We start from the raw sequence: 26,141 nt of genomic DNA, 5'->3' as shown, positions 1-26,141 counted from the left end.
TAAAGAGTTCTCACGGTGAATTTTATTTTGTAAGCAACAATATAAACATGTGAATAAAACAGGCATCATTTGCAGGGCTGGCCTTTGATCCAGAGTTCCCTGGATCTAGCAACCCTTCCCGAGCAGACGAGGGCAAGCCTTTACCTGCGACTCCAGAGGCTGGCCAGGATGCAGTCCACCAAGACCTTTGTCATGGAAAGACCAATGCTTGAGTATTTGCTATTACCAAGCGTATGTGCAATCTTGGAATGTACCACCCACCTCCCCCACCCCAGGATAAAAAAAAAAAAATAAATCATACAGCTGCAAACCAGTAAAAAAAATTGCTTCCAGCTTATTGAGACTGAAATGGCCTGTTGGACTATAAACTGAAATATCATTCTGGAGATAACCAACTGGTCGTGACACAAAGTACTGTATTTACAACTCAAAAATATAACTGTTATAGACTTTAATTTATAGCAAATTTAATACATTAGTGTTTACAAAATAAATTCTGGACTCAACTGAAACAGCGTGCTGCTTACCAAGTTCTTTTTCCTTCCTCTCACTTTAACTGAAGAGACCAGCAAGCTTAAGAGCTTCTTCTGTGACCCACACACAACTTTTGATGGTGTCAGATGTTGGAGAAAACCAAATGTTTCCTGCATCTCTAAAGGTTTGCTGCTTGGTACCGTCTATTGCTCAAGCTGTACAGTTCAAACCTTAAACTGTCCTTTAACAAGTTCCATACACGTCTCAGGAAAACTACTCAGGTACTAACCAGGGCACTGGTTAATGTTACAAACTGAAGGAACATCCGTGCTACTAACTCACACAACAGGAAAGAGGAAATATAACTACACATTCAATCTCTTATGCCTAAACAGCAAAGCTGTGAACTCCATTGCTTAAAGTAAGATACTTCAGTAAGTGAAACAGTACCATACAGTTCAAGAAACATTTTTTTTAAAAAAAACCAAACATTTTAATAGTATAAAAAGTTGTTTTACTGGTGTTTCTACTATAAAGCTTTGTTCCACAAATCAAGTGATAAAATAATTAGATATGTTTACAGTGATAAGAGACTGCAGTGTAGACATTTCAGCTCACATTTTGCTGAGCGCTTCAGTACAACAGAGACTGACTGGTTTGTTAATACACACCTAGGACACAGAGCAAACTGCAGACATGAAGTGCACACCTGAATAAGGAAGGTTACCCTCTGACATGGTAACTCACTTCCTTCAGCTCTCTCTTTCCCCTCCAGAACACAGGGTAAGCACAAACTGTGTTCGGAAATGGAGGCATGTAACTGTCCTGACTGCAGAGCAGCACAGAGGAAAGATGGATGCACACAAACACACCATGGTAAATTCCAAAGTTATATGCCAACTACTCCTCCTTAGATAAAATGACATCTTCAAAAGTGAACATGTACAAAAAATAAAAACTGTCAAATAAATAAAGAATACAGATGTTAATTAATCACATACATAAAGAAACGTATTGGCATACTGTATGCAGTATACAGTATATTCATAGAATCATGTGGGCTGGACAGCACTTAGTAAGGAGATATGTGCTGAAGACAACTCCTTTCTCTCCTCCAAAAAAATCTTAGGGTTTCTGGATATCAAGTGCAACCTTTTACACCGATGCATAAATCCTGCACAGTATCTCACCTTTGCCACACTTGGGATGCCTTTTTTTTTTTTTTTTTTAAGATCCACAGAGAAGTCCAGGAAGTTATAATGGTCTCAATGACAATTTTTGCAGCCCTGTCCATACTACTTGGTCTCTCGACTTTCCTACCAAATGAAATTTAGTAATTGTATGGTACCTCAATCCCCAGTTTTTCCCAAGGAAATGGAGCCAATCAGATGGACTCCTCCATCCTCTAACTGGCATCTCCCACACTCCTGAGCTGTGTGTAGGTATTATGCTGTGAGTGTGTTACACAAAGGCTGCTGGAACCATTGGAAGTGATGTAGCGATAGTTAAGTGTCAAGTACATCTGCTATGATACAGAATCAGGGTCTAGGTCTATCAAATGCTATATCCACATAACATTTTAAACCATGAAAATATTGTATGCATTTTCCTTTTTCTACAAGTATTGTTGCAAACTTGCTGTTAATTGTGTCACAAGGTTTGCATTCCTAATTCTCCAATGAATTTTAATTCAAATGTTTAACAACCATATCTACGCTAGGTACACTGAAAGTAGACATTGAAATTTCAAGTAAAATGAACTGTAGCCACATCTACTGGACTCAATACACGTCCCGACATCTAGATTTACTTTGATAAGTTATACAAATACATAATACATTCTTAAATAATGAAGACCCACAATATTAATTTGTGAATCCTCCCACGTTATAAAACCACTTTTACAGGAATGTTTATCCACCTGTATTACTGTTTTAGTTGCAGTGTCTCTTGCTTTCCTGTTTCCACAGATTACTGTACCAGTTCTTAGGCTTTGGCTATTGAAATCTCTTATTTGAATGAGGCAACACTGGTTATTAAGGCTGGTTTTTTTTCTCTTGTGAAGTTTCATTCTTTACTATGACACTGTTTTCCAGAGCAGAATGACTATCTTGTGTCTTCAGGTTCTGTTTTTATGACCTTCCTTTCAATGTTGTTAAAAGCTGAATGAGGAAAATCCTTTAATATACCAAGGCCTTCTGCATTGAGAAAAGAAAGAAAGAAAGAAAGATGTTAAAACACTGTTTGGAAACAAATATATTTTGTTCTTAAATCAACAAAAAGGTCCAAGAAACACATGAATACCAACAGATGAAGCAATAAATTCTGCCTCCTCCTCCTGGTCTTTAACCCAGCTGGGTTAGAACTACCTCAGTTACACTGCAGTGATGACAGAGGGAGCATCACAGATTCACTTCAACCCCTCTGGCAACAGGGGCTAATGGAGATGCACTCTGCACTTGCATTTTGAGAAGGAACAGGTAAAAATCCCCTACTAGAGAGTTCACTAAATGAATTAGCACTGGGATTGGGACAATCTGCAAAACAGGTGAGCCAAGATTGCAGTATCCCAAAGAGAAAAACACAAGATTCTACCTGGTTTTCAAAACAATTACTTTTGCATCTTGTCTTTCAAATAACCTCTTTCCCACTGCATCTTTCAAACTCAGGTGGGATTTTATTATTGCTCCTAAAGTTGCAAGAGTCTCAAGAACTCCTGGCTTTATTTCAGTGCACTATTACACTGAAAACACCCACAGAGATTTCACAAAGGTTTTTTGCTCTGTTCTATCAAACTTAGAGCGGGTTTCTCGCAATGCCAGAGGTAAATGACAAGTGAGAAGAGGTCACTGAATGAGAAACCCATGTGGAAAAGACTTCCTGCATGATATGCAGTTCACAGCAGAGAAACAGTGCTAGGTCCTTATAAATCAGAATAAAGACATCTTCTTTATAAAAAGCCTGATTCTATTATACAGAATGGAGCCATGTCATAATCATGTTGCTGTCACTGTGATGCAGTTTAAGCACTTAATAGCAGTAATTTGGGTCAATACCAAGGACAGACACATGCCAGGACTTGGTTATCTGATTCCAGCTACTGCACCCCTTAAACCTTTCCCAAATAATATTCAATCTGACTCTAGGTTAGCAAGTAACACTCCTCTTGGAGTTTTCTCCAAAGCTTTGATGGCATGGTTACACACAATGCATGCCAGCCTGCCTTCCTGGCTGCTTCACTCAGAGACATCACAGAAAGGAAGAAATGGTGGGTAATTTCTCAGGGGCAGCACTAACCCGAGGACTGGGACTTTGCCTCACCACTGGGGTAAAGCCGGATCAAGTCACTGCACAGAGATTTCCCCACGTGCTGCTCTCCATCGAGTGAAATGTGCTGCATCTGTCTGCTTGGCAGGTTGGACATCCGGAGGTTCAGTGGTCTTTCACCTGCAAGTTGTTCACAGTGAGACATTGATGCATGAAAACAAAATCAGTGTGAAAAAACAGAGACTTACACACATGTTCATTCTACCAGCAAAAACGCATCCTAGATTTCAGCTGCTCAGAGAAGTTTTCTAGCAAAACAGGGCTTAAGTAAATACACTGCTTTGCAGAATACTTCACAGGTACTGCTAGGCAGGGACACTCAGCCAGACAAAAAAAAATTATGTTTTTAAAAAACCCTTTATTCTGCTCAAAAATCCTCTTGAGATAGAAAAATTTTCCTCTCCTGCTGCACAATCCCTCTGAGATCCTAGAAATTTCCAGTTCCCCTGCACAATGGCCAAGTGGCATAAGGAAGCTTGCTGGGCCAAGGAAAGCTGGATCCACACACCTATTCTTCATGATTACTTCTGTACCTCATTGCTTCACCAATTCACACAAATGAAAATCTGTTTTTAACACTTGTTTGTATTGATTCCTTTAGCTGTCCCTCTACTGCTTCTTTTCAACCCCCTTTAAAAAACTAGCATTTAAAAAACAGACAAAAGAACTTCTGGTTGTATTTCTTCTTTGTAACATTTTGCCTCATTTCACAACAGTAACAAAAGTGATCTAAACAGAAATACTCAAGCAAAACAAACACTCCTAAAATTAATTCAAGACAAGGAATAGCCAGTTGGTAAATCAAAGAGAACCACAGAACTGTAAGCTTTTTGAAGAATAACAAGCCACTAAGAACATCATTAGAACATGCTTAGTGCTAAGTAATTTACATAGCCAGCTCCTCAGGTTTTGTTCCTAGACTGCACAAACAGGTAAACAAAAAGGGGTACCAACTATATTACCTCCTTTATGTTCAATTTCCCAAAGCAAGAACACAAATGAAATGCAACACTCAGCTCTGTTTTCAAAACTGAGGATAAAGCTAGAGCAAAGTCCTGCTCTCCATAAGAGCAGTGCACCCAACCTCCTGCCCTCCCCACGCTATCTCAGGGGAAAGCAGTTTGCCCACATGCACAACAGGAACAGAACAGAACCTGAGTGTGCATCTGATTGCATGATTTACACCGTAAGCACTTCAGGGCAGAGAGAGATCTTGTCTTGTCCATTCAGTGCTCAGGGTTCTGCATGAGATAAACACCACCACTGACAGACGTTGCATAACATCAAATGTCTCTGCTGGCAGCACGGTGTGCCTGGGAGCTATGGGAGCTACCATACCTTGTCCATCAGCATTATCTAATGACATGCCATTGGGGCTGTGCTCTTCCGAGTTCTGCCTGTAACACCCTGTGGAAAGACGTCTCTCTAACGCTGCCTGGTTGCAGAGAAACTCCATCTGTTTTGCCATCACCTTTTCCGACTGCAATTGAAACAAAAAAAGATTTTTCTCTATATACATACATAGAGCAAGTCAAAACACAGGGGGAAAACAGGATCAGATGAAAAGACTAACAGCCTAGATAGTGGTTTTTGTTGACTCATATGTACAGATGTGTGTTTTACGGTTTCTTCAAAACTATGAAGCAAACAAAATATTTTTGCACCCATAGAGATTTTCATAATGTACATCTGAGTCACTCAAGAATACTTAAAATCCAAGCTGTTGTAGTTCATCTACCCAGAAATGCAACATTAAATTCTGTTCTTCAAAAACACACAAAAATCACTTCCTGCACTTTCGGACTGCAGGTTACGTGAAGAGAATCTCAAGAAAAGCAAAAAAATGTCTTAATTATCCAGTTAGCTCTGTTCAATACATGCCTTCACAAAGTATTCCAGAAAGTATTCCAAGAGCAATGGCAACATCTGCTAAAAACTTATGCCAAGATCGCACCAGACATCTTGGAATCTTTATTTTAGGAAACAGCACTACACAAGCTTAAAAATCTGCCATTCTGAAAGTGTAGGATGACAGTATGTTTGTGGGGGATAAAGGTGTGAAATGTCTGTCTAGAAGAAGAACAAGACCTATACACCTCTAGAGAGTGGAGCTAAACAATCCAGCGCAACGTGGGAGGAAATGGCGTCTGAATGTTTGTCATTGACTTTAATGCCAAGAGAATTCTAACTTTCACTATAATCTTGTTCTTGAGAGAATGTAAATAAGCATCTTGCAAAAATAAGAACAAAATCACAAGTCAAGAAAGTTGATTTAGAAGAACCATAATGAACATAAGAACAGAAAGTACACAAATTTAACACGTACAATTGATAGGAAAAATTGATTTCTTTTCCAGGTAATGCCATAATTGTTTCAATTGCTACAGAAGTCTATTCATTGCAGAGCATTTCACTTTTCATGGGAGATGCTGAAAGCCCTGACTTCCCACAAAAGGCTGCTTGCCCAGCACAGTTCAATAATTGAACATGTACAATGACAGCCTAACAGACCAGCAAAACCTGGGCTCCTCCAGCACCATGGTGACCCTGATAGCAGGGCAATGGCATGGCCAGTATGTATATAATCTGGCTCAGAGCTCATCAGGGTCTGCAGAAGAACACTGATAGATCCAGCCCTGTCTTGGGAGGAAGGTAAAAAGAGAACCTATTTTCAAATAGTTTATTTTTAAGTGTGCTTTAACTTTGCTATTCTGTCAATACAATTTTTGAACTACACAGTAGTTCTGTTACCAACTTTTGAACTACACAGTAATTTTTTAAAAGAACAAAGCATTTTTCATTCATGCCATCTTTGTTGATTACTTGGGATAAAACCAGAATTTTAAACTTCAATGATGCTTCTGATCACCACACAAAAACCCGTAGAGTTACAGATATGTCTAAGGTTGATTTAAATCTGTAGTGCATTGTTATGTGGCAGTGACCAACAAAAACATTAAAGCGTATACAAAACAAGCTCATGTAATGATTCTGTGACATCAGAACATGTGGTGTAACTGCATTTGATGTATCCCAGATTTGTATGACCGAGCACTACTTTGCAATAGAAGAAAGTAAATTATAGGGTACACATCCACTCTCAGAAAACAGGAAGGTAACTCCTAAATGTAATCTTACGTGCAAATTTGGTGATTACATTTGCCCAAATCAGCTACACAAAACAAATTTGTTGCAACTTAGCATGAAATCCCTCCTTGGCAAGAACTGGCAGTAGGAGATGGGTATTTTGCCTCGAGGCTGGGATACACTACAGAAAAGACAAAGAAAAAATTGGCAACCTGCCTTCATTTATACAAAGCTTTCTGTCTGCTCAAGAACACTGCACTTCCACCAGGCTAGGTGTTGTTTAGGAAGCCAATTTATCCTCTCAGATCCAGAGGTTTGCTTATTTCCTAAACACATTGGTCTTTCTACTTGTAAGACATGTCAGCAGAGAGGACTCCAAGATCGCCTACTCTATTCCTCTCGACTCAGAAACTTGAGCTTTCCATTTTTAGCGGGTAACGCAAGTAACACAGCACACACTGTACCAATACTACCCTACTTGCTCCCAACAGGCAACCACAGATTTTCAAGCCTACTATGCTGCATCTTACCTCCTTGGAACTAACAAGGGCAAAGCTGTAGTACTGTGACAGAACAGTTTCGGGAGGTAAACCCAAATTAAGAGTGATGCAATCACAGCTAAGCTAGGTAGCCTTTTAAAACTGATGGGAATTTATTTAGTCATCAAAACAACAACATCAAAACCAATGTACAAAGACACAGCCTGTATTATTCACAATGTAGTGCAGTTGGTTTACCTGGGAATTAAGAGCTGTTGGGTCTTCACTCTTTCCTTTAGCCAAAGCAAGTGGCATTTTGTCTTGCTGATAGAGCGTCTGGACCGTGTCCTGGAAATCAGGATAACCATCCTATTGAGCATAAAAAGAAACCAAACCAAGAGGAACATATTACTATTTTTTCTTTACCTTCTCTGTACACTTAGCAGAAAAAAAAAACCAACTAAAAATCACATTCCTGAACTTCTGTGAAAATTCTGGACTGCAATTTACATGTTTGTGCTATCCACTTCATTTAAATTTGTGCATAAAATACACACAGCCCCTCCACAGCAACTGCCATATACCTAATATGGCACAGAAAATCTCATCTCTCTCAAGTTTCAGGTGAATCCAGACTACCCTTGTTACTCACACTAAACTAGTTTACATTCAGCCTTGACAGGCAGATTTAGGCCTATGGTTTCTGTCACATTTCAGAAATCAAGTTTATATGTAGGCAAGGATATATACTAACCTTGTGAAACTGAGAAAAGCCTCCTGAAATTCAACATATTTCACACAGAACCTACACTTGTATCACACAATGAAATCTCACCATTTCAGAAGTACAGTAGAAAATTTACAGACTATGAGAAAGCATGATTCAATAATTCTTTCAGTCTGAAATTCTTATGACATGCAAATCTCTTCTGCAGCTTGCACATGTATCAATAAAGCAAATAAAGTTCCTGTGAAAGCCTGCCAGACTCCATTAAAATAATCACTGAAGCAAAGGTTCAAGATGAGGGGTTTATCTGTCTTGGTATTATAAAAGGAAAGCTCATGTGCACTAGAGGAACATCCAGAAATGTTTACAAAAGCAGAGCATAGGTAACTGTTAAAATGTGAGAGGAAGCCAGAGATCTTAAGACAGACCCAAACCTGAGAGCCATGACATCTGCCACTGAGGTTCTACAGACCTCAGTCTCAAAAATACACCAAATTAGGGATATTTGCATTGTAGATTCCAAAGACACATACATGTCAATGATTACATGTTCAACAATAGATGGACAAAAGGGTTACTGCCCAAGGAAAATAGAAGTGATCTTTTAGAAAAAACACAGAGAAATTGTGTTGTAGATTCCAAAGACACATACATTATTAAATTTTCAACAACAGATGGACAAAAGGGTTACTGTCCAAGGAAAATAGAAGTGATCTTTTAGAAAAAAACACAGAGAAAGGACTACAAGGGTTCCCTCCACTAACCTGCAGAGCAGGGTTCTGACCCAAGGCAGAGGCCAGGACCTCAGTGCAATGTAACGCCATTAAACCTATTCTTTATGCTCAGGAAAACACCTTAAAATTTGTCAGAACGCTGCATATTGCTTTTAAACACCCAACTTACTCCCAACAAATAAACACAACAGCTATGCAAAAACTTCCTAGCCAGGTTAACTGCCACAAAGCCTCTAGCTAAGCTGGAAACAAAGGCTTTGCAGCACATTTCCATGAGCACTGACCACTTCTAGAGTTAAGACCTGAATCTGTTTGGGAGAGGAGAATGATTGTGCGTAGGAAGATGAGAAGCTGAACACACAGAACCCCATCACTCAGGATCCTATTTTTGTAACAAAACAGGTAACACAGGTCTTCACAACACATTTGTGATCACCTGCCTATACCAAACTGAAGGCTGTTTCCCAAAGGTGGCTCTGGCTGCCTGCTGCTGTGTCAGTCCCCCCTCAGCCAGGCAGGTAACTCCTGGAGGATGACACGTTCTGGATCACCTTCCCAGAGCCCCTCCCACTGCTGGCTGTCCCCAATGCCCTGTGGGATGAGGAGGATGCTGGACCAAGCACCAACCTGCTCTGCCCCACGGCTGCCTGGAGGTCCTGCTGCATGCACTGCAGCGTTTTTGTTTTGCCATGCTGCTGCTTAGTTGTTTTCCAAGCGGTTTTGTGCAGCAGATGTTCCCAGTCCCACATGTGTTTTTTCGCTCCCTCTAATGACATTTTTCCTATGAAAACAGTACCTTCTACTGCTTTTGCTGTTTTTGTGAAAAAAACAAATCCCACATTTTGGTTTTTCTTTTCAGCCTTCTCAGAAATAGTGGAGGTGGGGCTTTTCTCTCCTCTTCCTCCACCCACACTGGCACCAAGGGAAGATGCTTTCCTGCAGCCTCCACTCAGGTCTCCCCGCCTGTGCCCCCTGACTCCCACTGCGCTTCGGGAAATGAGTGTTTGAAAGCTCTTCCCACCTCTCTTGTTCAGATGAATGGAGACACAGACACACAAAATAATTTCTTCAGACGACAGACAGCAAGAATATTTTTAAAAACTCTCCTTTTTTCCTCTCTTGGCTGTTTACGCAGACTCTGAAGGGAACTTTGTCAACCCCAATAGTGAGGAGGAGCCTCTTCCTCCACCTCTGCCGGGTGTATCTGTGACTTGTTTTGCTTTCTAAGCTGGTGCCACATCAGCTCACTGCTTTGAGTGGTGCTGGCAATGAGTCATGAAAGGTGACAAAATAAGGGGTGTCCCAGCCACACAACACCTAGGCAGGATTGATCCTTGCTCTGAAGGAGAATGTGCCATTTCCACCCCTATTCACCTGGTCCTGCTCTTTGTCCAGAGTGGATTTAGGAAATACAACTCCTTTTTTACAGTCTGCTCCCAAATACCAATTCACTCCACTCCTTTTTTTGCTCCCTCCACACCTTGAGTCTGTCATCTGCCTGGAATTTTTTCCCCTTCTCCTCTTTACACTTCACTCCCACAGCTCACCCACCCACTCAACGAATAAGAGGGGGAGAGCTCACAGGGGAAGAGAAAGGCTTTTACAGGTAATTTGATGTAATTCATGGCACATTGTTTCTTTGTAATGCTTGTGAGAGTTTCATATTCATGAAAAGGATAAATTTACAATGTGGCTGCAGATTGACAGTGCTGCAGCTTGCACACACAGCTCTGCTGGTTCTGCTCAAGGATGACCTTCAGAGCCTCTCTGGAGGCTTTTTTAAGTGTTATTATATTTCAGGAAATTAACTCATCTTTTTTTTATGTAATCTTTTACACTATGCAAACAGGCTGTGAAGTCTTTCCAAATTGAAGCCCTAGTAATTTTAGGCCACGCTTCACAGAGACATTAATGACTAATAGTTAAAGGAATGGTGAATCAAAATACAGAGTTCAGCCTTAAAACAGAAAGGCAAAATTCCTCTTCCCAAAAAAAAAAAGAGAACCAGAAAAGAGCTACTTATAACAACAAAAAATATACCTCATGTTCAGGTCCTTTATGTATTTTCCTGATAGCGAATGAACAAATCCACAATGAAGCATTACAACTCCGAAAACAGTATTAAGGAATTCTTACCCAGAACAGAAGGAAAAATCTGCATTTGCTACCATTTTCCTTTTTACTTTCACCTTTCCAAAAAAACCCGAACCAAAACAAAACCAAAAAAATCCCTGAACATATTACTAAAAAAAGGCCTTTTTTAATTTTAAAAATGCAAACACCAGGAACCCAAAACAGCAGTGATCTACTATGTCATCCTGCATCTCTTTTACATTTCATTGAAGTAAAGCCCAAAATTTACAGTGTACCTCAAATTTAAAATGCACTGAAATAATGCTTTACTCCTCCTTAGAAGACTCCCAAAGTTGTGAGGAAAAAAGACATTTCTACTGGTAACAAAACAGGCAATTTCAAAATTAATAATGCCTTGCTATCAGATTAAAGATTTAATTCAATTTAATTTTCAATTTCTTATTTTGGAAAAATGACCTATTTCTGAAGTAGTCATTTGTACAATTAAGACTGAAATTTTCACAAGCATTTTAAAATATAACTGGTAATTTGAGATAAAACATGAACCAAGTAAACATCCTTTCTCAGAACTATTGAACTATAAGGGGTATAAAAGAAGCAGGCCTTCCAGACTCTTAAGATTTCACCATGCAGAAAACAGGCAAATACACATTCCCTGAGGTTGTCCAGATATCCTGCTCTCTAGAAAACCTTGAGTTTCAGCTTGTATTTCTCAGGGTTTTAATTTTACACTTTCTTTCAATGAAGATCCTGTAAAAAACAGCACCTCCCTTGCAGTGTGTCATTTTAGACACTTGCTCATCATCAATTATTACTGAATGAAGGAAAAACTCTCCAGTGCTGAAATCCAAGTCACTGAAATACTACTTCAAGCAGAGGAGTGGCAGCTCCCCACCAGCTCTCACAAATTAGGGCTGGACTGAACAAAAGAGAGGAGACTCAAGCAACCATCCTGCAACATGGTGGTCAAGGCTGATAAAGGTGAAGCTGGATAAAATCATTTAATGCAGCTTTTCCCTGCTGTTTTTTGTGGATCAAAGAACAAGCATAGGTCAAAAGCAAATCCTGACATGTGTAAAGGACATTACTGACTTATCAAAGCTACCAGTGAATCCTCATTGCACGTGAATATTTTGCACTACATAAACTCAAAACTAAACTGTATATGGACTGATGGAACTTCATAAATAAGATGAACTCCTCTATACCTGTTCAAAACTGCCTTTTAAAAACTAACTGCTCTCATCAGGGCTTGCCTCACATGGAAAGCCTTTGTGCAGGTGAAAGCACTGCAGTACTGAAAAAAAAATTAAACCCTTACCACATACAGTGCATCATTTATCACAGAATGCATTGCATATGAGAAACACACTTCAGAATGTGTTGCAATTTTCCTCTACAGTTAAGAGAATACATCACCTATCTGTGTCATATACAAATCTAGCTCATATTCTAACACACATTTAACCTACACCTTTTTCAGTAGATAGTACAATAAAAAACACCCACAATGCTAAGGATAAATTAGATACCCACATAACAGTGAAACAGTAATTTGTTCAAAATACAAATTATAAAGAAAGATCTGCTATTCTTATAAGGTATATAGGTATATATATATATATATATGTATGTAGATTTTATTTTTTCTTTTTTTTTTTTTTTTTTGGTTACAAGTGACTTTAAAAAGGCCTCAAATTTACCTTCCAGCAGTAATAACTGGAAAAAAAGGTAAACTACATACACGCTGCTCCTGCACTCTTAGCAAGAAATTTCCAGCATCTGCCTAAGCAACATTTTGTGCAGGTGTATACAATAGCCATGTATACATGCATTTGACACAAAACTCATTACAAAAAGCTGTAATTTAACATCTACAAGCACAGCCTTTTGTGATGAAATATACAGCTTTTAGTTAGTTTTTGACTTTTCAATGTGATCCGTGTTCTAATGTATGGCAGAGTCAGAGATGGCAAATATCCTGCCATCAGTCCTTATCCAGAACTCTGCATTTTGGACACGATCAACAGCTGACTCCAGTGAATTAGGCAAACCCCACCTCATGCTGACTGAAAAGCAGCAGGCCTTATGGGAAGACATCTCCTACAGTGCTTGAGCTTATTCCACCACAGGAAGTCAGTCAGTCCCATTCCTCCCCTCCTACTCACTCTGAGTGCAAAACACTGAGAGTATCTTTACCATTAAACAAATCCTACTCTTTACCCCTGCTCCTACAGGTTTCTCCATCAAGCACTTACATTTACAGAGACACTGGTGATGTTTTCCCACCCTCTCTCTCTCTCTCATACCCATCAACTGTCTATCAAATGTTTTTCTGACAAATTTCCTTAAGACAGATCCCTTCAAAACAAAACTGAATTTCAGCACACACAGGTCAAAATACAGAAGTCACATTACTGTACCTCTATCTTGATTCTCTTTGGTGACAGCTCATCCCTTTCTCCACATTTAGATCTACAAGAGAAGACACATACACCATCAGTAAACAGCACATTAACCCTAATCACCAATAACAATGAAAAGCAGTCATGGAAGAAAAACAGCTCAGGGGAGAACACTGAGATGCACAAAAAAGCCTCCAGTTCACTTTGACATGGCAGTGAAAGTCATTCAAGTATAGAGGAACACAAATATTTTCTGTTGTTTTCAGAAGCATCAAGGGATTCATGGATTCTTCCTTCCAAAGAGGAAGGAAAGCACAGAGAATAACAGAAATGCTCTTGGCATTGCCTATCCAGGATGGATGTATATTTACATTAATCTCTATGAAAGAAAGGGGAGCAAAGGAAAACTTTCATAGAAAGTAGCAAAATGTATTTTGAAAGGATATTACATTATAGGCAAGGGAATCAGCATTTAAAGATCTAAGGAAAGTATCAAGATATTCAATCATACTTACTAATGCTAAGGTTTTAATTAAAAAGATTTGAAAGCTGTTAAGCTTTTGTCACCATTTCATTACAGCAATTCATTTAACAGAACAGCAGCAACTGAAATTAGGACTCAGCTTCAGTTCCTTTAAAGCAAGCTTGTAAGCCACTCCCTGTGACCTTATCTTTTTGGCTAACAAGCCAAATCTGTATATGGAAAAAAGGAAATTGATGCACTGAGCATCTCTGGCTACTCTGCCAATTTACATTAACCTCAAAACACACTAATGCCTCATATGCTTGAAATATCAGCCTCTCAGATGCCTCTTAATATGCACTATCCTCAAAATACTTGGAAAACTAGAGAGGAAATAAAAAGGTAATTCAAGACAGCTGAATCTTATGAGTTTATAAGCTTCAGGACTCAAACAGCCTTTCCCTCCTTTCCTCAGAAGAGCACATTGCTAACTGAAGAGCAAGAAGAAAGTGTCTCTAGTGCTTCAGAAGAAAGGCTATCAGCCTGCTTAGTTCCCTGAAAGTGAAGGCCCCCTGAGCTGAGGAAAGCCTTACTTGGTGGTCCTGTAGGTGTACTTGTAGGTGAGCTAAGGAAAGCCTTACTTGGTGGTCCTGTAGGTGTACTTGTAGGTGACCTCCCGAGAGATCTGCCGGGCCAGCGCGAAGAGCTCGTCCCTCCTGGTCAGCAAGGCGTTGTCCTTCACGCACAGCTGGGCAGCTGCTTCGTTTACTGTCAGCTGCAAGTGGAACACACAGGCACTCAGCATTCTCATGCTTTCACCTACTGGGCTTGTACAACTACCTCTTCTGAAATAATAAAGAACTTCAGTCGCAAGTACAATTACCTATAATTGTACACTAAACCTTGGGGTTTCTTCGGTTTATTTATACCCCTTACTAAACCAGGTAACCTTTTGGGAAGAGGAAAGACATGAATGCAGTTGGTTCATAAAGTAAAACACTATTGTGAGACTGCCTCAATGTGTGCTGCTTTTGCTTCATCCCAGCACTAATTAAATCTCAGTATAAAACAGTAGCTCTGAACGTTCACAGTGTTTGGCTCCCAAAGCCTGGCTTACAGGGAATACTATTTTTATAAATGCAATATGCCCAGGACTTGGGGGAAAAAAAAAAAACAACCACCCTGACAGTGTGGGTACAGATGGCTTTCCCTTGTGAATACAGAATCAATTCTGTAGAAGGTGATGGTTTAAGAAACGATTAAACTTTTTTTAGCTATGTTTCTCACCCTCGTGTTTGTGAAGACTATCTTCAGACATGAATCAAATGTAACTTGTTTCAAGGATGTTTTCCTGAGCCTGCCAGGACACATTTCTAGTGCCTCTGCTGCTGGCAAAAGATTCATAAAGAAGTGGGGGGGGAGGAAAAGCCTGAAATTGAGGCTCCAAATGGTTTTGCAATGCTCTTCAGAAGCCTATATGAAGTTGTGATACTGTCATGAATTATATCAGCTTAAAAACACTGCTGTCCAAGAAGCATATGGTCAGCAGCAGGGACACAACATTATTAATGCCATGAGACCCAAATCGAGATGCTGGACAGGCTATTCCAAGCTCCTTCCACAGCAAGCAGGGCTTGAAGAGGCTTTCTCATTTTTTCCTCAGCTGAAGAACAGCCAGAACATGTAATGAGGCGTAACAGCAAGAGGCCAACAGAACACTACAGGTGTTTCTACCAAGTGCCCATAGCTCTTTCTGCCATTTTACTTTTAGAAATTAAGCTGCTTTGGAGCTACTGTCAACAGTACATTCTGCATCTGTCCCAGGCTGGTGAATATTGCAGAGCAGCGTGGTTTCCACAGCACAGTCAGCACAGCCATGATGGATGGAGATGTGCCATCCCTGACCCTGCACCTGGCAGCGCCGGAGGCACAGCGCACGTGTGACCTCAGACACCAAACCACTGCTCCCACAGACAGCAGGTCTGCACTTACAGGCTGTCCCTTGGCAGAAGGACAAGAACTGCCCCCTTCACCCTGCTGTCTGCCACACTGCAGGGTCACCTGGGAATTAAACCAGAGGCCAGCAGCTCCCCGAATCGCGGCACGCTCCATCCCTGAAGGATGGAAGCTGTGACAGGACATGAACGACACACAGCCACGCTGTCCTTCACCACGGGGCTTGGTGGCACCCAAACCATCAAAAATTTATTCTGCCCAACGCAACACCTGCTCTCCAGGATGGTTGAGAAAACAAAAACATCTATCAAGAAGAGCTGAGATTCTTCTCTCAACAGCCTGTGCAGTATTTCTAGTAAAACCTCACACAGAACTGCTGCTGCTAATATTTCAGAAGCAATTTTTCCTGTGTTTAGCCTAAAAGCCTCTTATCTCAGTAGGACACTTCCTATGGCATCTAAATGTTAATCAGAGCACAAACTTGTTTTTAACAGGTGAACTAGTTATGTTGCCTGATTCTTTAGTCTCTGTACAGACAAAAACCCCAAATCTCACAGAGATCAGATGTTCAAGGGCACGAACAGGTTACTATGTTCCTACAATACAAGGTACTAAAAAACAATTACCCCTTAGACAGGAGCAGCTGTTCCACAATGTCTGTCTTTCCAGAAAAAAACACAATGGGGAAAAAGACACAATATAAGATTAATACAACACCGATTAAAATAATTACCATCCAAAGCAGGCATTAATTTCTGTAACACTGATAGCTATTACTTTGCCAAGGATGAATAATACAGCTAATGCTTACAAAATAATTTGAGATATTTTTTATCCCTCCAAGTGTTGAAAGGTTGCAAAGAGCTGAAATGACTGAAAATGCTTTGGGTAGTTGTAGGCAAATGCTGTTTATCCTAATATGCGAGAAAAGCCAAATGTTTATTTGCTTGTTTTTCCTGGTTTCTCTTTCAGGTCACATTCAGACTTACTGAATTGAAGCGCATCATGGCTTTCTGCCTTTTCAGGAGGCATAATACTGCAGATACAAAGCATTGCATGCCTAAAAATAAAGCATCTGTTTGCTGGAAGCCTTAAGGATATGGAGCAGCACAGAACCATACAGGAGAGGGATGGGTATATTTCCATCTGATGGGGTTCACAGACTCCTCCACTAGAAACCACATAATTAAATACCAAACCCTACTGTTTTGGTGAGTCAGCAAAAGAAAAGGAAGAAACCAAGCTAGACAAAATTAATTGCTTGTTTTTTCTAATTCCACTGGATTTTTTTCCCCGTTTTATAGGTGCTGAGACAAAAACTGAAATATGAAAATGCAAATTACAAACTTGACTCAAACTTGCAGGGGTCGCTGAGTTCAGGGGCATGCCTTGTACTCATCCCTTACTCTAGTCCAACTTTAAACATTGAGTGCTCTCTGTGTTTGAAAAGCTGTGTAATTCTGAAACAATGGCATGGATTAAGGACAGCATGTTTATTAGTTTTGGAACGCCTTCGGAAGATTTTATGTTAGATTAATGCTTTATGCAAATACTCCTACCAGGAGCACACACTTCCAAACCAGCCCAGTGTCTGCAGCCCCCACAGGCCTCTCATGGCTGCTCCAGCCCTCTGAGACACTTCAGTGCTCACACTGAAACAAAATATTCTCACTAATTCACCACTAATAATTCCACCATGTTTGATCTTAATTTGCATCGAACTCCCCTCTGCTTGAGGAGCCAGAGATACCCTAATCTTTACATTAAAAAGCTAACCATTACTTAAGCTTTTGAAATTCACAGTGAAGTTTATTCAGCTGTTCCTTGCCAGTTGCAAGGAGAAACCTTGAACTGTGAGGCAGAATGACAGCTCTGGAATGTATTAACATGTGCAGAAAAACAGTCTCTGGTCCTGCAGAAACTTACCTCCCTGGTTGTTTAAGGTCCTTCCTTCTGAGCTGCAAATTCCTTAAGCCATCAGAACCAAAAACACACCGAGGCTGAGTTTATGAAAGGCAAACTCTGGTTTAGCAGATTTTAAACAAAAAACAAAATTGGTCTCGTTGCTGCTATTTATTTTCTGCCTTAAACAGAACAAGAAGACAAAACTGTTCAAGGCAAAACTTAGTGAAATCCAGCCTCTTTAAGGCAACAGTAAACTAATTATGAGCAAATTCTTCTTGCCTGCATGTGTGCAGTTCCCATCAAGTTCAGCGAGGCCCCACATGCGTAAGTGAGGCATAAGTCAACCACAGACTCCTTTGATCTGGTGCCCTTAATCACAATAGCGATAGAAATATTTCCTAAAGCCAAACCATGCTCTCATTCCATTTTTAAACGTGGTTTTACAATGATGTAGTAAAGATCTGTAGTGCAATACTTAAAAAAATGAACAAGGCAGAGCAGTTGTCCTTTCTCCCAGTTCACTGCTATCCCGCTCCTTCAATTACTACCCCAGAGTTCATCCCCCCAGTTTTGCAGAGCCACTCCTGAGCCTACACAAAAGGTGCCCCTGGAGACCACCTTCCAGTACACTGCTGGATGCTAGAAAATTATCCTACAGGTAGTCTGCCCAGATTTCAGAGCATTTTTTGCAGTTGCTACCCCAGAGAGAGGCTGTGAAAGCACACAGCCACACACTGTTGTACATCTCAACTGCCTCCATCCTCAGGTGAGGAAAACCCCCTTTCTCTGAATCCTGAATCTGCAGCCATGTATACAGGGCATCTACACAATTAATCCTTTCAAATCCTGCCTCCATCTCATACACAACTTGTTCTTTTACAAGGCAGACTTCCACAAGGTCAGGGGAGTAAGATGAGATCTCTCTTGTACAGTGGATGAATTCATAGATTATAAGTGTTTCACATAAAGCCACAGAGCACGTAAGTGTAAGCTGCACAACTAGAACTGTGTGGTAGGAATGTGGCTGCCTACTGTGGAAGTGTCTCCCCAGTCTGCAGTAAAAGCCCTTGTCAAGTCACTGCCGGTGATGTGCAGTTGCCTTATAAATGTAAATATGTAAATAAAAATGTAAAGAAATACGCCTTGTTTCCTTCTGCCCTTCTACTCAGAGACATAAAGAGAACTCAGTCTTATGCTATGGATCACACACCTACAAAACTTCTTCTTGAAGCGAGAAAAGGCTAAAGCCAGTACAGTTTTTTTGGCACTCCTGTAACATAAACACTGCCTTTCCTTTTGGGAGCTAAGTCTTACATGCCAAATTTTAAATCCAACTGAAATTTTGCAATCACTGTTAACTGTGAAAATGCTGATGCAGCACTCGTATCAACAGTGTTTTGGCAGAGCTCTGAATTAATGTTTGTTCTCCTCTTGTACAGTACTTTGGCACTAGGAAACGACTCCCCACACAGACACACCTATTGCGTTACAACACATGCAGTGTGAGCCTCAGGAATGCCACAAGAGGAGCAAGGGAGGCCCACATGAACTTTCAAAGACAAGAGGGAAGAGATGCTACTCCGGGATGAAAAGACAAACGTCCAGATTACAACCACCCATCAATACTGGAGACATCCTTTCCTTTCCTCCTCACAGCCCACACCTCACTTGACAGGCTTAAGGCCACCATGCCCAAAAAACCTCACAGGTTGTGTAATTGAGCTTCATCCCAATTCAAACAAAAAAATAGTCCACACCACTGGGTTTAGGGACCTAATTGACAGAATCCTTTTTATCTTTTTAAGTGCACAAGCTACAGAGCAGAGTCTTGAGGTGAGGGAAGATAACAGAAGGAAGTAATCGCATCAGACACAAGGAATTTTAGTTACTGATCTTCCAAACAAGCCTACTCTCAAAGCTGCAAGGAAATACCATGACAGACCATCCTTAAGAATGTACCAAATCCTTACAATCCCTCAGGGTGATACTGGTTGCTGTTTTGGTGCCAAACTCCTAACCTTCTGTCTGGCAGGGCAGACCAGCGAGCGAGCAGTCTGCTGACACCAAATCACCACGTGCACACACCACACACACACACACCCACAAAAGGAGACCTGTGCTGCACCTGAGATTTCCATGTCAGGCCAGCACTCAGACACACAACTCTCATCACTCAGCAAGAAGTGCACCCTGTAAATACATCTTGTCAAAGGTGTAGGAATAGGGGAGGAAGCCCAGTTCCACTCAAGCTGTTTTACCTCGTGGAGGGTGAGATGCTTGCCATCCTTTCTTTTCGAATCAAATCTGCCATATATTGCACTGTACTTCCTGATCTCCTCCTCTTTGTGAGGGTCATCGTCACTCATCTCAAAGATGTGACCAATCATCTTTGCCAGTTTCTTATTGGTTTTCAGTAACTCCTTGACTTCATTGGAGTCACTTTTGGGCAGGGAGGGAACCATACGTTCTACACATTCAGCAACTGACAGAGCAGCAGCAGCATCCAGGGTCTCGCTGTTTTCCTTTGGTGAGGCTGGAGAGCCAAGGTCAGCCGGGGAAAGGCTGTGCTCACTCTCTGTGGTGTGGTGTCCCTGCCAGAGTCTGGGCTCGCTGCTGCTCTGCAGTGATAAGCTCCCCACATCAGATTTGCTCGTGCCCACGCTCTGCACGCACGTCGTGGCAGCGCATTTCGGAATCTTCAGGTGAGGCTCTCTGGTGCTGCTGTTCCTCTCATAACTGCTGCAGGATATCCCCAGCCACGCAGGAGACCCTTCTGGCAGCTTATATATTGGAATGCTGCTGACTGGTAAGGAGGTGAGAGGCTGGTTAAAAAGGCCAGGGTTTGTGACCCAGTCCCTCAAAGCCTTCTGCAGCCGTCGGACATGAAGTGGCTTGCTGGCCATGCCCACGAGAGCCATTATCTCCAAAAACTCCTCTTCACCTGCTTCACAGAGCTGCTGGACATCATCACCACCCTGCTGAATGAAGGCATCGAAGTAGAATAAGAGATTTGCTTTTTGTAGTATTCGATACAGCTGCAATTCTCCAAGGGTTCTGGGCAGAGCTGACGCCATCACGGACGACAGAACCTGCAAACAGTAAGAACAGAGAGAAGATGAGCTCCAAAGCACCGACACCCAGACGTACTGTCCTGCCACCCAGCTTTCCACAAGGCTGACAACTCAGAGGACAGCACTTCTTTCTCTCATTACAAGAACACCCACAGAAATGAATAAGGGGCAAAATCTCTGTTTTTTGACATGTTAACTTAATGGAAACATTTTTGAAAAAAACCAAATCAGCGGACAGTTGTAATGCACCTACAAAAAAGATGATTCAAACACAAAGCCAGCTTGTTTTCAACATTCCTACTTCATGTTTGTTCCCAAGAATGTCAGCCAATAGCGCTCACAGATTCTACTTGATTCTCTTTTATATCTTAAGATCAAAATTGTTATAAAACACATTCTGAAAAATTACAGAATACTTGATTCCCTGAAGAAAAAAATCTCATTGGTTTCAATTCTTCTTAATTGTCAGATCATTTTTCCCCCATAGAAAGTGCGGAAGATTGCAAAAGGAAAAGAAAGAAGAAAAGTGCTTCACAGAACTCCAGAGGATTAATGAAGCTGGGTCACTAAAAGAGTGTTTAAGAACCAAGTATTTCTACAGTTTTACTTGTTTCACATAAAAAGAATCTAATGCCTCTGCTGATCTTAATTATGGCAGCGACAGCTGCAGACAAAGCTAAAATACTGATGGATTCCAACACATATAGTTTAAAAACCTTAGTTTGAATTCACCTGCCCGTTTCATTTGCTAACAAGGCTGCCTGTCATTGACACTTGAGACATGAAAGCAATAGAGCAATTGTGCTTAAAGGCTCCCAACAGACAGATCTCTGTGGTGCTCAGCCCTTACAGTGGTAGCAAAAAACATGTGCACAAGTTTCAACTTCATAAACCCCTTATCCAGTTATAGCACAACTAATAAACTCCTCAGAGAATTCCAGGATCTCACACACACACCTCTTCACTTTATGGTGGCTTTCACAGAAACAAGCAGATAATTTCCAGTATTACTGTATCACACTAAACCACCAATCAATAAGGTCTAAAGCATGTAATTTACAGTTGGTTGGGAAAGTAACAGAACTAAAACATTGAGCAGGTCTGCTAACATTGCTCTGGCTCTACTATCACACTGGACTTGAAAAAACACTCAGTAGTAACGTAAAAAACAACACCTACAGAAAGATTTGCACACACTGAGGAAAAAGTATTTTAATACCGTGTAACTCCCCTTCCTCCAAAACTGCAATGCAAGCAAATACGTTTGCTATGGGGCATTGGGAGATTGGTTACCAAAAGTAAAAGTCAGATAAATTATTTTTACAATACATGCTTTTGCATATTGTAAAACATGAAAAATATGGTAAAAAATGGTTTGGGTATTTTTGTGGTTCTTTCACAACATAAGCCTTTTCTTCAGCAAGTCAAACATACAGATAAAACAAGCAGAACCCAACTACTATTCAGTAGGCATCTGGAAGACCAGGCTTTTGCTACAAAATTCTGATTTAACTCTACTAGAGAAAAATAAAATCAGGAGGCCAACAGAAACTTCCCAGAAATGTATGTGGCAGCAACAGGATACCGACAGTCAGTCTCTTCAGGAAGAGAGATGAAGCCCAGGGGAAAAAAAAAAAAGACTCAAAACATACAAAACCCCCAAACCACCAGCTGAACATATCATTCCTGGTATGTGTGCCAGTATGTGGAAAGCAGAAGGGCAGTAACAGCAGTTTAGATTCAAACAGCTACCTCAAGGAGCTGCTGGTGAGCTTAAGAGCTAATAAACTACACACTTTGGAACTCAGGGTGAAACTGTACACATTTAAGAGCTACGTATTTTAGAAAAACAGTTTGGTTTTCGGAAAGAATAGTTAACTGCAATATATCAACCAAGTACTGTCAACACTCAAAGATACAAGAAACAAGGAAAATGGAGAAAATCACTTAAAGGTAACCCTTTACAGGGCAACAAATTCGCTGTTTTAAAGTGTCATTATTTCACTGAATTTCTTAGAAAAATCCTCCCATTCTTAATAAAATTTGTCAAGATAAACAAAATTGACAGCTTATGGTTTAGTGGCATTCCAGTAAACTATTCCTACCCTCCCATTTCAAATGATGCTGCCTTTTCACCATCAGTACCACAAATTAACTTACATAACTTTTAAAAGAAGGCCCATTTCCTCTGAAAGTTATTCATCTTAGCACAAAATCTACATAAATCTACATAAATGGACTTTGTGCAGAGAGCTAAATTGAATCTTGGGAGGACGGTGGCAGTAAAATTACACACAGCCCAAGAGCTCCAGGCAAGCCATGGAACTGAACTCATTTTTCCAGCCCACAGGCTGGAAGAGCAGCACCAGTCCACGAGCAGCCTTTACCTAGAGGCTTCTAATCAACAAATCTCCTCATGACAGATAAAACTGGATTAATATGTACTATGGAGGCATCAGCAGCGAGTCCACTGCGTTGAGATTTGCATTTAAAGCGAGACTGAAATCCCTTTGTTTCATAGCTTAAAGATCCATTCTGTTTTTCAAATTCAGTAACTCCTGAGAGGGCTGAGCAATTTTTCCACGTACGGCTGCTACCAATTTCTGCAGAGAAGGCATTTTCGAACACTCCTCCTTTTAATCTCTTTTCTCCTTGCATTAAACAGAGTTCCTCCAGCACTCACCTCAACGCCATCCCAAGTTATTTCTAAACTGTACCGAGGGGAAGGCTCCCTCCCCTTGCCGAGACGGCCTCTCCCAGCTACGCTGCTTCTCCAGACATGAGCGCTCCGGTCCCTGCTTCGGCCCCGCTCACAGCCTACCAAGCCCGGGAAGCAGCTATGCTAGTCCACCTGCAGGAGTAAGACGAGGCTTAGGAAGAGGACAAGCAACAAGCAAGGACTGCTGAGGAAGCAGCACGGCAGTGGCTGAGCCCGAGGAAGGAGGCTGTGAACCCAAAGGACACCTGGCGCTGCTGCTGGCTGCGCTCACCCGGCCGGCTACGCAAAGCCTCAGCACACCCACTCAAGTCTCAGCGCCCCACATCTTCCAGGTGACCTTTAAGCTGTATCTAAGAGACCTGAAATACTGCTTTCCACCACTGTTCTCATTTCCTAGTGCACTGGGGACTGTTTTTGGGGCAAAGGGTGAGCACGAGAAGAGGTTACACAATGAGAAGACACAGGGAGAGCTCACAGCCAGGACACTTGTGTCTGCTCCTCACCAGGAAGAGCATCTGGGATAAGACCCTGGGGCACCATGTGTGATCCTCCTCTTCTGCAGCCTACTCAGTAAGTCTTAGGCTGGCTAATCTGTGATCCCAAACCAACCTGGTTCAGGAGTAACAGCCTGGTCATGTCCTCTGGCAAATCCTAAGAAGCCAGCCAGAGCGACCTGCTGCCTGAGGAGTGAGCAGGTACATCTAACACAACTGCAAACCCTTTTTCCAGCAAGGGACAGGAATGCAAAGCTGGCGTGGGGAGGTCTACAGGAATAAACGAACACAGCCACAGCACTTCAGCTGCTACTTCTCCCTCTTCTTTGCCTGCTGTCCATACCAGTGAGAAAGAAGTGTCAGAACACACAGGGAAGAGCAGCTATCTCTTACGTTTTTCACATATAGAACAAAGAAGCCAGAAAACTCCCCACAGCAGACAAAGCTGTTTAAAATAAACACAAGGCTGCATACGGTTATAGCCACGGGAGAACCAGGAAATCACAAGTTAGATTTTCACTCAGCCCTTGCAACCCACAACCATGCATTCTGATTTTCCACATTACCTCATTCACATCCACAGCCCATCACCCCACATGCCATGCCCTCCTCCCCAAAGGCTGGCTGTCACCTTAACTCTGACCACAAACATAACTCCTGGGAAAAAGGAAAACAAAAACCACAGAGACACCACAGAGCGCTCTTAAATATCTGTAAACAGCTAGCGCAGGAATCACAACCTATTCCTGCTGGCTCTAGCCAGCCCGCTCGCATCTGGAAGCACGGGCAAAGAGCGGCTCCTTCCCCGCCGTGCCCGCTCCCAGCTCGGAGCCGCACGCTTCCCGGAGCAGGCAGGAGGATGCGCGGCTGAGGCAGGCAGGCGGTGGATGTGGGCGAAGCACCGGGAGAAGGAAAACTCGGGAGCTGCGGGATGCACGCATGGGACATCCTGAGCAGCTTCCCTGCTTTTTAAGGCTGCACGGGAAGGAAAAGCAACCGAGCGACTCTAACCGATCGTAGAGATTTTATTTCAGGTGAATTCTAATTGAGCTGTCACCAATTAAATTAGGAATACAAGGAGAAAGTGTGAAACATCACATCCCTGTATTTTAGGCAAAAGTGATTATTTCATAATGTATCTTGATCACTTTGGGCGTTTTGAAAAGTCTCTGAAGACAAACTGGGTTTGGGTTTGAGAGCTGGCTGCTTTGCATATTCATTACATTTCTGCAGCGTTTCCAAAGGACTTTTAGCAGGAGGAGAAAATTACATGTAGCTGCAGAAGAGAGACTTCGCAAATTAAATAGTCTTGTCTAGCTCTGAGATGTGCCAAAATACAGCCGATGAGTGAGCTCCGCGTTTACGTACAAACCCGCACCTCGCCTCAACTAATGAGAAACTTGAAACGCGCAAGAACACCCTCCGCCCAAGGACGAGACGAGCGCACAAATACCTCCAGAGCAGGGTCCCGCACCGAGGGATGCAGCTCCCGGCAAGGAAACCCACACGGCGGGCACGGACGGCCGGCGGCGGTCCCCTCACAAACTTGGCCGAGCCCGCTGACAGCAGCCCTCCCGGGGCGCCTTCCCCGCCGGGGCTGCCCCTCGGGGCGCCGCCGCGCCCGCACAGCCCCTCCCGTCGGTGCCGGGGACAGGCAGTGCCCGGGGGGCGGCCCACGCTCCGGCACTTTCCTCCCACTCCCCCGTCCTCCCCCCTCCCCGCGCCGGATTTCTCCGGGAATCACCCACGCGCCACCCGCCCGCTCCTTCCGGCCGTGCCCCGCGCCCCCCGGCCGCCCCGCACGTACTCTGCAGCTGCCCGCCGCCGCCGGCCGCCCGGGGCTCCCCTCGGTGCCGTCCCGGGGCCGCAGACTCAGCCCCGCCGAAGTTCCTGCCCGCGCCCCCCCCGCCCAGGCTCCTCCTTTCCCATCGACGGGGCGGGTGGGCGAGCCCCCCCGCGCCGGGACCGCGGGAATTGCGCGGCTCCCGACCGCCCCGCCTTGGGAAAACGGCCCGGGAACCGCGCCGAGCGCCCTGCCGGGGCGGGCACACCGCCCCCGGGGCGGCAGAAAGGGCCCGCCTGCGGTGCGACGCGCAGAAAGCGGTGCGGGAGTACCGAGTGTCAGTTCGAGCGAGGAGAAATGGGAGCGTGGAGTTGTTTTAGTGATGGAGAAGTGGTTAAACTGTCAGTTTTTAGACAAGTAATG

General features: G+C 42.5%; 1 protein-coding gene across 5 annotated transcripts; it reads right to left on the bottom strand.

Moving 5' to 3' along the window:
- NAB1 (NGFI-A binding protein 1) lies at positions 1–25,891 on the bottom strand. Of its 5 annotated transcripts, none has more exons than XM_039728686.1 (9): positions 25,743–25,891; positions 23,406–23,573; positions 19,910–20,740; positions 14,432–14,565; positions 13,346–13,397; positions 7,626–7,736; positions 5,140–5,281; positions 3,772–3,921; positions 1–2,672 (listed from the first exon to the last, which is right to left on the bottom strand). In XM_039728686.1, the coding sequence occupies exons 3-9, from the start codon at positions 20,723–20,725 to the stop codon at positions 2,581–2,583; spliced, it is 1,497 nt and encodes a 498-aa protein (XP_039584620.1). In that variant the 5' UTR covers positions 20,726–20,740; positions 23,406–23,573; positions 25,743–25,891; the 3' UTR covers positions 1–2,580. The 5 variants fall into 5 exon arrangements, with proteins under 5 accessions (XP_039584620.1, XP_039584621.1, XP_039584619.1 ...); XM_039728687.1 differs by lacking the exon at positions 25,743–25,891 and adding an exon at positions 25,389–25,604; XM_039728685.1 differs by lacking the exon at positions 23,406–23,573.
- Positions 25,892–26,141: the final 250 nt, after the last annotated feature.

The sequence above is a fragment of the Passer montanus genome, unplaced genomic scaffold, assembly GCF_014805655.1.
Source record: "Passer montanus isolate IOZ18808 unplaced genomic scaffold, ASM1480565v1 scaffold66, whole genome shotgun sequence".
NCBI classification, from domain to species: Eukaryota; Metazoa; Chordata; class Aves; order Passeriformes; family Passeridae; genus Passer; species Passer montanus.
This window is presented reverse-complemented; position numbering and strand designations above follow the sequence as displayed.